We start from the raw sequence: 15877 nt of genomic DNA on the forward strand, positions 1-15877 counted from the left end.
GGTGAGCTGACTTTTGCAGTCCCTGAGATATAGGTACTCCCACAGTGCTCTTAGGGAGGGGATTCCAGGATTTTGACACTGCGACAGTGAAGGAACAGTGATATATTTCCAAGTCAGGATGGTGAGTGACTTGGAGGAGAACTTCCATATGATGGTGTTCCCACATATCTGCTGCCCTTGACCTTCTAGATGGTAGTGGTTGTGGGTTTGGAAGATGCTGCCTAATTAACCATGATGTGTTCCTGCAGTGCATCTTGTAAATGGTCCACACCGTTGCCATTGTTTGTCGGTGGTGGGGAGAATGAATGTTTGTGGAAAGCAGCAATCAAGAGATGGTTTCAAGCTTCATGAATGTTGTTGGAGCTGAACTCATCTAAGCAAGTGGAGAGCATTCCATCAGACTCCTGATTTGTGCCTTGTAGATGGTGGACAGGCTTTAGGGAGTCGGGCGATGAGTTACTCACTGTAAGATTCCTAGCCTCTGACCTGCTCTTGTAGCAACAGTATTTATACTGTGGCCACAGTGTTGATATTTCACAAAATCTCCCCCATCCTTTATTTGCCACTTGTCTCACTTTCTAAAATTATTTCCTATTTTACATTGATACTCATTGATATATTTTGTCAGTCTCAGAAATTGAACTGACTATAATGTCGATGGTATATACCATTGATAGAGAATGTCCACTTCACTCATAACTTTAACTGGCTCTGAGGTCCATGCTGGCAACCGTTTACAGTGTTTAACCATCCTTAAATTGTTTCACACTAATGTCCAGAAACCAGGCACTGCCAGTTCTCGATGGTATAATTATTGAATATTTGCTTAGACTAATGATTGCCTAGTTCAAGAGGTTAACTTCTACACTCTGTTTCGTTCCATTAGCAGCACTATCTCCCCTTCTGAATCAAAACAAATGTGCATTCAACCCCTACACCTGAATTTAACATATAAAGACATTTTTTGTAGCACTGAGGTATACTATATCGGCTGGCTTTTGGATAAAAAGCTAATTAAGCAAATTCACAGTATTTTCCTTGTCCTTGGTCGTCCTCTCAGCCAACAAAGTCAAAAATGGTTTTAATGATTCTGCTGTATGTGAAATCCTGATAAGAGCACAAAATGGATGTCACCCAATTACTTGGCATTTCAAAGAAATTCATTGGTTTTGAACTGCTTCTGATAAATTTTTATTCTGTGATCTGATGATATAAGATTATATACATTTTCAATCGAATAGTTTGGGTGTCTTTAACAAATTACATTAAACAACCTATTTAGCGTAGGCAGTTAACAATTTGTTTTTGTGTGACATGTTCTTATGAAACCATTAGTCTTTTAAAATAATTTCCCATTTTGTACTTTTTCAGTATTCTGGACTTTTGAAATGTTAACTATCCAGTGTGAATGGGAATAACATTATATTTTTATTGTTTATTCAATCCTCTTGTGAGTATTATTTAGTGAATAGAAGAGTTTCTTTATTTGTGTATCTGTAAGTGTAGAAGATGCAGTTAATAGAATCAGCTACCAGTGTTTTTATGGAAAAGTCAGAGTTGATACTATGCCACAAAGATGTCCACGCTCTCTTTTTGTTCTCTCTCATCATTGTTCCTGCTTTTCCATTAGGTCAGGTCGCAGACGGACACTAGCAGGGTTCCTTCTTTTGGGAGGTGCAGCCTGCCTTGTCATCATTTTGCTGCCAGAGAAAAAAGGCAAGATGACAGCACTGTTAAAATATATTGCATGTTTATTACTTAATCGAAGGCAACAGCAATGTTTCATTTCTGCACAATCAAACATTTTTGTCACTTTATTGCTCTAAGTGATGGATAGCAGTGCCGGGAAATTAGTTTTAATGATGCTGGTGTCTGAGTCTAACATTTCAAGCATGCAAACCATCTGTGTTTGCACATTGATAACCAGTATTTCAAGCTCATAGGTCACTTGATCATGCCAGCACAATGATCAAAGTTAAAGAGCCCAAATTTGGTGGAATTGTGTGACGCTCGTCAGTCAATGGATATGTGCACACTGGGAGGAATGGGACGTTAAAGTGACTACTGGCTGGGTAACTTTGACCTAACACTATGAAGTAACATGACCTTAACTAGAGTCGCACATAAATATTTGACTTCAAAGCTGCAAAGGATCTATATGATTTCCCAGTTTAATGAATCAAAAACAGAAAATGCTGCAAAATCTCAGCAGGTCTGACAGCATTTGTGGAAAGAGAATAGAGCCAATGTTTCGAGTCACAGTGTCCCTACGTCGGAGCTGAAGACAAAAATAGGACAAGATTTGTACTGTGAAGGGGTGGGGGGGTGGCTGTAATTAATAGGGATGGCATGGACGAAGGGAATATAAGTGGTGATGATGAAGGCTAGGAATGGTGCTAAGAGCCTCCTCCATTAAGAGATTGGAATGTGTAAATGGAAGAACAAAGTTGCAGGGTGTAGGAATGTGGCAGGTGGCTCAAGGGGGGGGGGGGGGGGGTGGTGAAACAAGATGGAAAGCAACATTTTAGAAGTAGAAAAATAAAATTGGAAGATGAGGTGTTCAGGTTTTTATTGGACCTCACTGGAACATTGCAAAAGGCCAAAAATGGACATGTGGACAGGAGAGCAGGGTGGAGTGGTGAAATGGCAAGTGACAGGAAGGTTTGGGTCCTGCTTGAAATCTGGTATAGAAACTTATATGTAGCATGTTTGGGATTAATAAAAGAGAGGTCTTCAACAGTTGACCAGGTAGTTATATTGAGTTAGAAACAAGTTTTAAAGATAACGGTTGAGTAAGGATATATGCATTTATCTGCAGAAATTAAGTGCAGACACTACCTATTCACTATTGATTGCCTCATGATCTTTTAGCTTTTGCATTAATTGTCATATGACTATAAATTAAGCCAATGCAATTTATTTTATTTCTTTGTCTTCCATTTTATATCATACATGATGTGAGCTTGTGTTACTCACTATATAAACTAACAGGGTGTGCAGAGTAACTCAATGGCATTGCACTTGATTTTCTGGGTTGATACACTACCCATATGTTAACCGTGTATACTCAGAATTAAACATATCATAGAATATCACTTAGGATGAAAGCTTAGTTAGGAAGTGAATTTTCCTCCAGAACATATTCTAGACTGATCAGTAGAGGAATTAACATTAATCAGGCAGTATGCAGAACTTGGCATATTATTGCACATAAGCAGTAAAGTTTTGAATGAGCTGAAGCTTATGGAAGGTGAAAGCAAAGCTTAATTGATCTTGGAGGTGACAAAAGCATGAATGAGGCTTTCAGCAGTGGATAGGCTGAGAAGTGGGTCTTTGTGCTGGAGACAGTATGGGAGTTGAAATCTCAGCTTTGGCTTAAGCAGGATGGCGAGGTTTTAACTAGAAAATTTGGCCACCGACAGTGGTTGAGGAGAGGCATCGGGTTTGTGGTAAGGATGTGACTTTTGTGATGGGGTCAAAAATGATGGCTTTGATTTCCCCGGTGTTTAGTTGCAGGAAGTTAAGGCTTGTCCAAATTAGATGTTGACCAAACAATTTGACAGAACAGAGAGTGAAGAAAGGTGAAGAGGTAGTTCAAGGTTCAGTTAGTGATTGTGCTTTTAAAGTGAAGGAAACAGTTCAGTCTCTCTCTCTAGCTGCACATGCTTGCAAATTTCTGGGGAAATAAGATAGAATCTTAGCTGGGTTGTTCTAAGGTTAACGTAATAGTGAATGTCGAGTGAGTTCTGGATCTCAAGGGACCAAGTCTAGGAACAAAACCAGGAATCTGAAACAAATTCTGTTCAGTGAAGTTAAGAGTGAGGAGTAGAGGAAGACCCCGGATTAAAAGACAAAGCTGCAGGAAGCAGATGAAAGCAGTATAAGCTTGCAAGAAGCCAGAAATCCAAGGAGTAGTAGTGTTCTGATGGTATGGCTGAATACCTGAAAGAGTGCGTGAAAAACAAAGCCTTGGATGCATGTGACAATCCAGGAACTGAGGACCACCGGAAGGAGAGTTGAAACCCTGGAGATGGATCCTTGTGAAGACATCCGAGAGAAAGCGTCATTTGGGAGAAGATTCCAAGGAGCGTTCTTTTATAGCAGAGTTTGGAAATCCTCATGTAAAAGGCAGAATTCCAGTGAGACCAGTAAGCTCAGTGTGACAAGCGACTGAGGGAACTTGATAAGAAATCTGTAGAGGTTGATTTGGGTGGCATCTGCCACTTGGTTTCAGTATGTGCGATGTCTGACCACGTTTTTAACCTTTTGAAAACATTACAAAATCTGTATATATTTGTAAAGGTATAGTTGGGACATAGGCGCATTGTATTATAGTTAATATTTTCTTGTTTACTGTTCTATTCTTTTATTAAAAGTTTGTCAGCAGACTCTGACTCTGTTCAGTAGCCGCCCTCCACATTTCAAAACAAAAAAATACAAGTTAGTGTCTGTCAAGCTAGGCTCTGTCCTGGGATCTGACTTGTCCAATAGTCATGATGTGGAGATGCCGGCGTTGGACTGGCGTAAACACAGTAAGAAGTCTCACAACACCAGGTTAAAGTCCAACAGGTTTATTTGGTAGCACAAGCCACTAGCTTTCTGAGCGCTACCCCTTCATTATTTTGTAAATTGAGTTTGTGTCTTTATATGCCCTGCTTGTGAACAGAACTCCTACTCGCCTCATTAAAATATAAATTCTCCAGATTAACTTGTATCTTTGCAATTAAGTCTGCAGCAAACGAGATGTCTTCAGATTCATGACTGGTTAAAGGTGACAGGGGGCTGAGGTATTCTTCCTGGTTGTTTTGGACTGAACAAGAGTTGCTTTCAAGTATCAGGAGCTTTATTGAACCAGGGAGAGGAGGCATTGTTGTATTGAGATCATGTGTTGACTGAGCAAAGGTCCCACACACCTCTGGTCTTGTGGTCGCAACATTTGATGCCAGAAGATTCTAGCCATTGATAACACAACATCAACTGTTTTGGGGGCTAGATTTTTGTCCATTTACTTTTGTAAAGGGAAAATATAAGGAAAGCACACTTTACAATGGCTGCCTGGCACATAAAGAGTTAACTGGGAAAGGAGCCAAAAAGCAGACACCAACTCCCACTTATCAGAAATCACTTTAAATCAAAACCTAACAGACAAGCCATTTCTAAATCACAGACAGTGACTCAAAGTAAAACAAACACCTCAGGAAGCCAAGCCGAGGGTCGAGACATCTTTTAAGATAAGGAAAACCCAAAACAAAGGGAATAGATTAGCCATAGGAAGGGCGGGAAAATATGAATGCGAGGAAACCAATTAACACCTGAATGAGCCGAAACCAAACATTTTAAGTTTAAAGTGAAAACTGGAAGTGGGCTGCTGAGGAGTCTGGGAAGGGTTTTTATTTTAACTTTAAAAGTCAGTTACCTGGGAGGTTCCCCCTCATTGTTCCATTGGAGCAAGCTGAGACGGAGTGATTGGAGGCAGCAGTGCTGGTGAGAGATTAATTGAATTGTTTATTTATTTAATTAGTCAGCTAGTGTGTGTTTTGTTTTGGCCTTTACTTTTGCAGTAGTATTTTAAGTTTAAAGTGAAAACTGGAAGTGGGCTGCTAAGGAGTCTGGGAAGGGCTTTTTAAGCGCATGAAGTATAAAAGGTAGGCTGCAGTATACAGCGGGCAGTGTAGTGAGTGGGAAGCAGAGTGTGAGCTATAAGGCTTTGGCTCACAGGGCTTAAGCAGAAAGGGCGAGCAGAGGTGAGTTTAAATTCATTTCTGCACTTTCTACCTGGTACTGGCAAGGTATCTAGAGGGAATGGGTGTGCAGGCAGTGCTATGTTCCTCTTGCACTATGTTTGAGGTGAGGGACAACGACAGTGTCCCTGCTGATTACACCTGTGGGAAGTGCACCCATCTGCAGCTCCTCCAAAACCGTGTTGGGGAACTGGAGCTGGAGTTGGATGAACTTAGGATCATTAGGGACGCAGAGGTGGCCATAGACATACTCCGAGGAATGAAAACAGATGGGTGATGGTGAGAGGGGCTGGGAGGAAGCAGTCCGTGCAGGGATCCCCAGTGGTCATTCCCCTTAACAACAAGTATTCCGCTTTGGATACGGTTGAGGGGGATGACATACCAGTGGTGAGCCGCAGTGAGAGGATCTCCAGCACTGTGTCCGTCTCTGGCTCGGGAGGGTAAGGGGCAGAGCGGGAGGGCAATAGTTATTGGGGACTCGTTAGTTAGAGGGATAGATAGGAGGTTCTGTGGCAGCAAAAGAGACTCACGGATGGTATGTTGCCTACCGGATGCCAAGGTCCGTGACGTCTCAGACCGTGTTTTCTGGATTCTGAAGGGGGAGGGGAAACAGTCACAAGTCGTGGTACACATTGGTACCAATGACATAGGTAAGCGAAGGGACGGGGATTTAAAGCAGGAATTTCTGGAGCTGGGCTGGAAGCTGAGAGCCAAGACAAAACGTGGTCATCTCTGGTACGTTGCCGGTGCCACGTGATAGCGAGTTGAGGAACCGGGAGAGAGTGCAGTTAAACATGTGGTTGCAGGGATGGTGTAGGAGGGAGGGTTTCAGATACGTGGATAATTGGAACACATTCTGGGGAAGGTGGGACCTGTACAAACAGGACGGGGTGCACCTGAACCAGAGGGGCTCCAATATCCTAGGAGGGAAATTTGTTACGGCTCTTCAGGGGGGTTTAAACTAATTTGTCAGGGGAGTGGGAAAAGAAATTGTAGTCCAGAAGTCAGTGAGGGTGCTGAGGTATTGGGGAAGGTATCAGGGTCAAGGGTGGGTACCGGTAGACAGGAAGGTGGGTTGAAGTGTGTCTACTTCAATGCAAGGAGCATCCGGAACAAGGTAGATGAACTTGGGGCGTGGATTGGTACTTGGGACTACGATGTGGTGGCCATTACGGAGACGTGGGTAGAACAAGGACAGGAATGGTTGTTGGACGTTCCGGGGTATAGATGTTTCACTAAGTTTAGGGAAGCTGGTAAAAGAGGTGGAGGAGTGGCATTGTTAATCAAGGATAGTTTAACGGCTGCGGAAAGGCACTTCGAGGGGGATCTGCACACTGAGGTAATGTGGGCTGAGGTTAGAAATAGGAAAGGAGCGGTCACGTTGTTAGGAGTTTACTATAGGCCCCCAAATAGTAAGAGAGATGTGGAGGAAGAAATTGCTAAGCAGATTATGGATATGTGTGGGGGTCACAGGGTAGTTGTCATGGGGGACTTTAACTTTCCAAATATTGATTGGAGCCTTTGTAGGTCAAATAGTTCGGATGGGGCAGTTTTTGTGCAGTGTGTGCAGGAGGGTTTCCTGACACAATATGTGGATAGGCGACAAGAGGTGAGGCCACATTGGATTTGGTACTGGGAAATGAACCAGGCCAAGTGTTAGATTTGGTTGTGGGAGAGCACTTTGGACCACAATTCGGTGTCTTTTGTTATTGCAATGGAGAGGGATAGGGCCGTACGGCAGGGCAAGGTTTACAATTGGGGGAGAGGTAATTATGATGCGATTAGGCAAGAATTAGGGGGCATAAGTTGGGAACAGAAACTGTCAGAGAAAGGAACTAATGAAAAGTGGAACTTTTTCAAGGAACAAATACTGGATGTCCTTGATAGGTATGTCCCTGTCAGGCAGGGAGGAAATGGCCGAGTGAGGGAACCATGGTTCATGAAAGAGGTGGAATGTCTTGTGAAAAGGAAGAGAGAAGCTTATGTAGGGATGAGGAAACAAGGTTCAGATGGCTCGATTGAGGGTTACAAGTTAGCAAGGAATGAGCTGAAAAAGGGGCTTAGGAGAGCTAGGAGGGGACACGAGAAGTCCTTGGCGGGTCAGATCAAGGAAAACCCCAAGGCTTTTTACTCTTATGTGAGGAATAAAAGAATGACCAGGGTGAGGTTAGGGCTGGTCAAGGACAGTAGTGGGAACTTGTGTATGGAGTCAGTAGAGATAGGCGAGGTGATGAATGAATACTTTTCTTCAGTGTTCACCAAGGAGAGGGGCCATGTTTTTGAGGAAGAGAAGGTGTTACAGGCTAATAGGCTGGAGGAAATAGATGTTCAGAGGGAGGATGTCCTGGCAGTTTTGAATAAACTGAAGGTCGATAAGTCCCCTGGGCCTGATGAAATGTATCCTAGGATTCTTTGGGAGGCAAGGGATGAGATTGTAGAGCCTTTGGCTTTGATCTTTGGGTCCTCGCTGTCCACGGGGATGGTGCAGGAAGACTGGAGAATGGCGAATGTTGTTCCTCTGTTTAAGAAAGGGAATAGAAATGACCCTGGTAATTATAGACCGGTTAGCCTTACTTCGGTGGTTGGTAAATTGATGGAAAAGGTCCTTGGAGATGGGATTTACGACCATTTAGAAAGATGTGGATTAATCCGGGATGGTCAGCATGGATTCGTGAAGGGCAAGTCGTGCCTCACAAATTTGATAGAATTTTTTGAGGAGGTAACTAAGTGTGTTGATGAAGATAGGGCAGTTGATGTCATATACATGGATTATAGTAAGGCGTTTGATAAGGTCCCCCATGGTCGGCTTATGATGAAAGTGAGGAGGTGTGGGATAGAGGGAAAGTTGGCCGATTGGATAGGTAACTGGCTGTCTGATCGAAGACAGAGGGTGGTGGTCGATGGAAAATTTTCGGATTGGAGGCAGGTTGCTAGCGGAGTGCCGCAGGGATCAGTGCTTGGTCCTCTGCTCTTTGTGATTTTTATTAATGACTTAGAGGAGGGGGCTGAAGGGTGGATCAGTAAATTTGCTGATGACACCAAGATTGGTGGAGTAGTGGATGAGGTGGAGGGCTGTTATAGGCTGCAAAGAGACATAGATAGGATGCAAAGCTGGGCTGAAAAATGGCAAATGGAGTTTAACCCTGATAAATGTGAGGTGATTCATTTTGGTAGGACTAATTTAAATGTGGATTACAGGGTCAAAGGTAGGGTTCTGAAGACTGTGGAGGAACAGAGAGATCTTGGGGTTCATATCCACAGATCTCTAAAGGTTGCCACTCAAGTGGATAGAGCTGTGAAGAAGGCCTATAGTGTGTTAGCTTTTATTAACAGGGGGTTGGAGTTTAAGAGCCGTGGGGTTATGCTGCAACTGTACAGGACCTTGGTGAGACCACATTTGGAATATTGTGTGCAGTTCTGGTCACCTCACTATAAGAAGGATGTGGAAGCGCTGGAAAGAGTGCAGAGGAGATTTACCAGGATGCTGCCTGGTTTGGAGGGTAGGTCTTGTGAGGAAAGGTTGAGGGAGCTAGGGCTGTTCTCTCTGGAGCGGAGGAGGCTGAGGGGAGACTTAATAGAGGTTTATAAAATGATGAAGGGGATAGATAGAGTGAACGTTCAAAGACTATTTCCTCGGGTGGATGGAGCTATTACAAGGGGGCATAACTATAGGGTTTGTGGTGGGAGATACAGGAAGGATATCAGATGTAGGTTCTTTACGCAGAGAGTGGTTGGGGTGTGGAATGGACTGCCTGCAGTGATAGTGGAGTCAGACACTTTAGGAACATTTAAGCGGTTATTGGATAGGCACATGGAGCACACCAGGATGATAGGGAGTGGGATAGCTTGATCTTGGTTTCAGATAAAGCTCGGCACAACATCGTGGGCCGAAGGGCCTGTTCTGTGCTGTACTGTTCTATGTTCTATTGATAGATACAGACATAAGGAAATGTACCCATTCATAAGAACAATATTATGTTAAATGTCTATATCTGTTTGTACCTGCCTAAACGATGTGATAATGTTCGAATCACCGGTCCATCCATTGTGTAAAGCGTATAAAGATGGACCGCTCCCGACATTTTACCGAGAGAAGGTTTGCTACAGACATGTGCCTTGTCTCCACGGAGCTCCGTTAAATAAATCGTATTTTCTGAATCTCGAAGTCTGACTACTAGTGGATTTTTCCACAACACTTTAGACATTATGTGTCCGAACAGGGTGCAAAAAGGCATTTTTTGCATCTGGACATTTTATTTTAAGCCTGTGTCTCTTGCCCTACTCACATGGATTAAGTAAAATAATATGGTTCCACATTATTTTTGTCACTAATGTTGGAAACATGAATCATCATGTCTCTGTTTTTGAATTGACTAGTTCACTCCTTATAACTTTGTGCTCTGTGTCTCCATGGTGACTGACTTATGTCCCACACACCTGTAAAGCGGAAAACAAGCCAAGATTTGTACTTACAATTTTTAATCATTTTATTTGAATTATATGAAACTCCAAATGAGGTGATTTGGAATACTTGTACTTTTGGCACCCAGTTTCAGTTACAGCCTCTTGGGTAGGAAAAAGGGGGAAAGTAATACACTTGCCTTTCCCTTTTGTAACTTCCTGATACCCTGCTCAAGTTCCTGTGATATCCAACTCCTCTTGCCATAATCACAAGTTTAAAGCCATTGTTACTGACCATGGCTTTGGTTCTTTCCACAACACCCTCAGCACCTGACCACTCTGACTCTTATTTTCCCCTCTTTTTTTCACTTTCCTGTCCTGCTCCTTTGTGCTTCGTTGAGCTATTCTCCCCGTGTGTAAAAAGTATGATGAAAATATATTGTTCTGGATTAGATTTAAATCTAAGCCTCCGAAAGAACAATGTTTGTTGCCTGTTGTTGGTACATCTAGTTGAATGAGATATTTATGTAGCTTATGATCCTGGCATCATAATTGTGACTTTACTGGCAGTGTATCATTTAGATGGATCCAAGTAACTGTTCTTCTCATCATTCGATGCAAAACCAAGCAATAAAGGTTTAAATTGAGTAATATGTGCCATTACCCTTTACTTCACAGACCTGTCTGAATTACTTGTATTGCTGGTTTTGAACTCATTTGCAAAACTGATGCCAATAAAATTCAAACGCTGTTGGTTTGAATTATAATTTACGGTGCTTACATTTCAGAAGACAGAAACCTGTTTTGGATTGTTTGACACTGTAGGTATTGCATTGCAACTCTTGGGAGGTTTTTTTTTGTAAACCCCATTTTATCCCTATTATCTCCCACAGGAGTCGCTTGCTACCATACATCCTCCATTTAGGCAAGAGGGCAGGATGGTCTTGGATGCAGACTACTCTACAACCACCATCAAAGCCACTCTGATCAGCAGATGGGAGGTATGCTTGTATTGGGACAAGCCAATTGTACCTGTTCCTGGCTACCCTCCACTGAACAATAAACCACCCACTGTAGTGAGTTGGTTCAATCTAGTTATATATCCAAGAACTCTGGAGACTCACGTCACACTATGATGGATGAATTCCACTGGCAGCTATGCCTCAGAATCGAACCTGTCAAAAATCTGATACAAATCTGCTCTGGCAGCAGTGGTGCTGGGCTACAACGAATGGATAAATTAGCCATTGTATTTGAATCATACAGTATTACTCCTTTGATGTTGTAACTACTGTGAACTCAACATTTGCTTTTTTTCCCTTGCCTGTTTTTGGAGGAAATTATGCTGTTTCACGATAATTGTTTTGCTAGTATTCCTTCAGAGTTGAGGTTCTGCTTCCTTGTGAAAGATCAACATGAGTCGCATTTGTATTCTGTGATTAGGTACTCCAGGTTTCTCTGCCTAAAACTGAGTGTACCATCAAGCCGCTTATTCAGGGAAAAATAATAATTCGATTGGCATTCAATTTGAATGTTATTCGATTTTGGGCCTTAATTGTGAACGGGAATTTCAAGGCCAGCATTTATTTCTCATCCCTAATTGCTCTTGGACTGCGTGGCTTGCCACACCATTTCAGAGGGCACCGACCCCTCCACCCCGAGCATTAATGTAGGCCTCTGGACTACCAGTGACATCATCACTGAACCACAGTCTCCTATGTATCATGAGAGCTACCTGGTGTTATAATCCTTTATGATTTTGCATGCCCATAAAGTATTAAAAATATATCAGTTTGGATCTGTAGCAAATCATTCACCCTCCTGGAAGAAAGTGCTTTGTCGACAGCTGCTGCTCACCCAACCTGCAGTATCTTGAGAATGGAATTCGGGCAGGCATCCACTGTGGATGCTGGAAGCACCAGAACGAGTGCCATTCTGACATCACCTGGCCAATACTGCTGATTTGACATCCATTTTCTAAATTTGGACCACACGGATCCATTCAACAAATATGCAAATCGCTCATCAAAACATTCAGTTGTAAGAGGGCCCAACATAAACATAGAAACCCTACAGTACAGAAAGAGGCCATTTGGCCCATCGAGTCTGCACCGACCACAATCCCACCCAGGCCCTACCCCCATATCCCTCTAACCTACGCATTTCAGGACACTAAGGGCAATTTTTAGCATGGCCAATCAACCTAACCCGCACACTTTTGCACTGTGGGAGGAAACCGGAGCACCCGGAGGAAACCTACGCAAACACGAGGAGAATGTGCAAACTCCACACACATAGTGACCCAAGCCGGGAATCGAACCCAGGTCCCTGGAGCTGTGAAGCAGCAGTGCTAACCACTTTGCTACCGTGTTGCCCCTAGTTTTATTTAACACTAGTTTTATTTAAAGGACGAGTTACTCAAGTTGCAGGTACTGCAATTTTGATGAACAATTCTTTTTTATTCATTCGTGGGACATGGACGTCGCTGGCTGGCCAGCATTTATTGCCCATCCCTAGTTGCCCTTGAGAAGGTGGTGGTAAGCTGCCTTCTTTAATCGCTGCAATCCATGTTCTGTGGGTTGACCCACAATGCCGTTAGGGAGGGAATTCCAGGATTTTGACCCAGTGACTGCGAAGGAACGGCGATATATTTCCAAGTCAGGATGGTGAGTGGCTTGGAGGGGAATTTGCAGGTGGTGATGTTCCCATTTATCTGCTGCCCTTGTCCTTCTAGATGGAAGTGGTTGTGGGTTTGGAAGGTGCTGTCTAAGGATCGTTGGTGAACTGCTGCAGTGCATCTTGTAGCTGGTACACACTGCTGCTACTGAGTGTCGGTAGTGGAGGGATTGAATGTTAGTAGATGTGGTGCCAATCAAGCGGGCTGCTTTGTCCTGGATGGTGTCAAGCTTCTTGAATGTTGGAGCTGCAGCCATTCAGGCAAGTGGGGAGCATTCCATCACACTCCTGATTTGTGCCTTGTAGATGGTGGATAGCCTCTGGGGAGTCAGGATATGAGTTACGTGCTACAGTATTCCTAGCTTTTGACATGCTCTTGTAGCCACTGTGTTTACGTGGTGAGTCCAGTTGAGTTTCTGGTCAATGGTAACCCCAAGGATGTTGACCGTGGGGGATTCAGTGATGGTAACACCATTGAATATTAAGGGGTGGTGATTAGAGTGTCTCTTATTGGTGATGATCATTGCCTGGCATTTGTGTGGTCCGAATATCATTTGCCACTTGTCAACCCAAGTCTAGATATTGTCCAGATCTTGTTGCATTTGAACATGGACTGTATCTGAGGAATCGCGGATCGTGCTGAACATTGTGATATCCTCGGCGAATATCCCCACTTCTGGCCTTATGATGGAGGGAAGGTCATTGATGAAGCAGCTGAAGATTGTTGGACATAAGACACTCCCCTGAGGGACTCCGGCAGAGATGTCATGGAGCTGAGATGACTGACCCTCCACAACCAGTACCATCTTTCTATGTACTAGGTATGACTTCAACCAATGGAGAGTTTGCCCCCCTGATACCCATTGATTCCAGTTTCGCTAGGGCTCCTTGATGCCACACTTGGTCAAATGTGGCCTTGATTTCAAGGACTGTCACTCTCACCTCACCCTTCGAATTCAGCTCTTTTGTCCATGTTTGAACCAAGGCTGTAATGAGGTCAGGAGCTGAGTGACCCTGGCAAAACCCAAACTGGGCATGACTGAGCAGGTTATTGCTGAGCAGGTGATGTTTAATAGCCCCTTCCATCACTTTACTGATGATCGAGAGTAGACTGGGCGATAATTGGCTGGGTTGGATTTGTCCTGCTTTTTGTGTACAGATGTGGAGATGCCGGCGTTGGACTGGGGTAAGCACAGTAAGAAGTCTCACAACACCAGGTTAAAGTCCAACAGGTTTATTTGGTAGCAAATACCATAAGCTTTCGGAGCACAGCTCCTTCCACAGCGTTTGATAAGGTGCCCCATAAAAGGCGCGTTTGATAAGGTGCCCCATAAAAGGCTGCTGAAGAAGATTAGGGCACACGGAGTTGGGGGTAGTGTGTTAAAGTGGATTGGGGACTGGCTATCCAACAGGAAGCAAAGAGTCGGAATAAATGGGTGTTTTTCCGGTTGGAGGAAGGTAACTAGTGGCGTGCCGCAGGGATCGGTACTCGGGCCGCAACTATTTACCATTTATATAGATGATCTGGAGGAGGGGACGGAGTATAGGGTAACGAAGTTTGCAGACGACACAAAGATAAGTGGAAAAGTGAATCGTGTGGAGGACGGAGAAGATCTGCAGAGAGATTTGGACAGGCTGAGTGAGTGAGCGAGGATATGGCAAATGGAGTATAACGTTGATAAATGCGAGGTTATACACTTTGGAGGAAATAATAACAAATGGGATTACTATCTCAATGGAAACAAATTAAAACATGCTACCGTGCAAAGGGACCTGGGGGTCCTTGTGCATGAGACGCAAAAGCCCAGTCTGCAGGTACAACAGGTGATCAAGAAGGCAAATGGGATGTTGGCCTATATTGCGAGGGGGATAGAATATAAAAGCAGGGATGTCTTGATGCACCTGTACAGGGCATTGGTGAGGCCGCAGCTGGAATACTGTGTGCAGTATTGGTCCCCTTATATGAGGAAGGATATATTGGCATTGGAGGGAGTGCAGAGAAGGTTCACCAGGTTGATACCGGAGATGAGGGGTTTGGATTATGAGGAGAGGCTGAGGAGATTGGGTTTGTACTCATTGGAGTTTAGAAGGATGAGGGGGGATCTTATGGAGACTTATAAGATAATGCGGGGGCTGGATAGGGTGGAGGCGGAGAGATTCTTTCCACTTAGTAAGGAAGTTAAAACTAGAGGACACAGCCTCAAAATAAAGGGGGGTCGGTTTAAGACAGAGTTGAGGAGGAACTTCTTCTCCCAGAGGGTGGTGAATCTCTGGAATTCTCTGCCCACTGAGGTGGTGGAGGCTACCTCGCTGAATATGTTTAAAGCGCGGATGGATGGATTCCTGATCGGTAAGGGAATTAAGGGTTATGGGAATCAGGCGGGTAAGTGGTACTGATCCACGTCAGATCAGCCATGATCTTATTGAATGGCGGGGCAGGCTCGAGGGGCTAGATGGCCTACTCCTGCTCCTATTTCTTATGTTCTTATGTCCTTCGTCAGATGGAGTGGATATCTGTTCTCAAACAGTGCAAACAGACACAGAAATCAAATTACAGAATACTGATTAGAATGCAAATCTCTACAGCCAGCCAGGTCTTAAATGTACAGACAATGTGGGTGGAGGGAGCATTCAACACAGGTTAAAGAGGTGTGTATTGTCTCCAGACAGAACAGCTAGTGAAATTCTGCAAGTCCAGGAGGCAAGCTGTGGGGGTTACTGATAGTGTGACATAAATCCAACATCCCGGTTTAGGCCGTCCTCGTGTGCGGAACTTGGCTATCAGTTTCTGCTCAGCGACTCTGCGCTGTCGTGTGTCGTGAAGGCCGCCTTGGAGAATGCTTACCTGAAGATCCAAGGCTGAATGCCCGTGACTGCTGAAGTGCTCCCCCACAGGAAGAGAACAGTCTTGCCTGGTGATTGTCGAGCGGTGTTCATTCATCCGTTGTCGTAGCGTCTGCATGGTTTCCCCAAAGTACTATGCCTCGGGACATCATCGGATGCCATCATCTCACGTGAGAACACCATCTACCAGGTACACGGTACCTACTCTTGCAACT

At 44.1% G+C, this 15877-nt stretch overlaps 1 protein-coding gene across 1 annotated transcript in view; it reads left to right on the plus strand.

The window, feature by feature from the left end:
• The window catches only part of LOC144506066 (solute carrier family 22 member 15-like), a 73640-nt gene that overhangs the window by 28652 nt on the left and 29111 nt on the right, over positions 1-15877 (plus strand). The window contains exon 8 of the mRNA XM_078231883.1: positions 1631-1716. Within this exon, the coding sequence (XP_078088009.1) occupies positions 1631-1716 (86 nt within the window). The remainder of the gene's footprint in view (positions 1-1630; positions 1717-15877) is intronic.

Source organism: Mustelus asterias, chromosome 17, assembly GCF_964213995.1.
Source record: "Mustelus asterias chromosome 17, sMusAst1.hap1.1, whole genome shotgun sequence".
Lineage (NCBI taxonomy): Eukaryota > Metazoa > Chordata > Chondrichthyes > Carcharhiniformes > Triakidae > Mustelus > Mustelus asterias.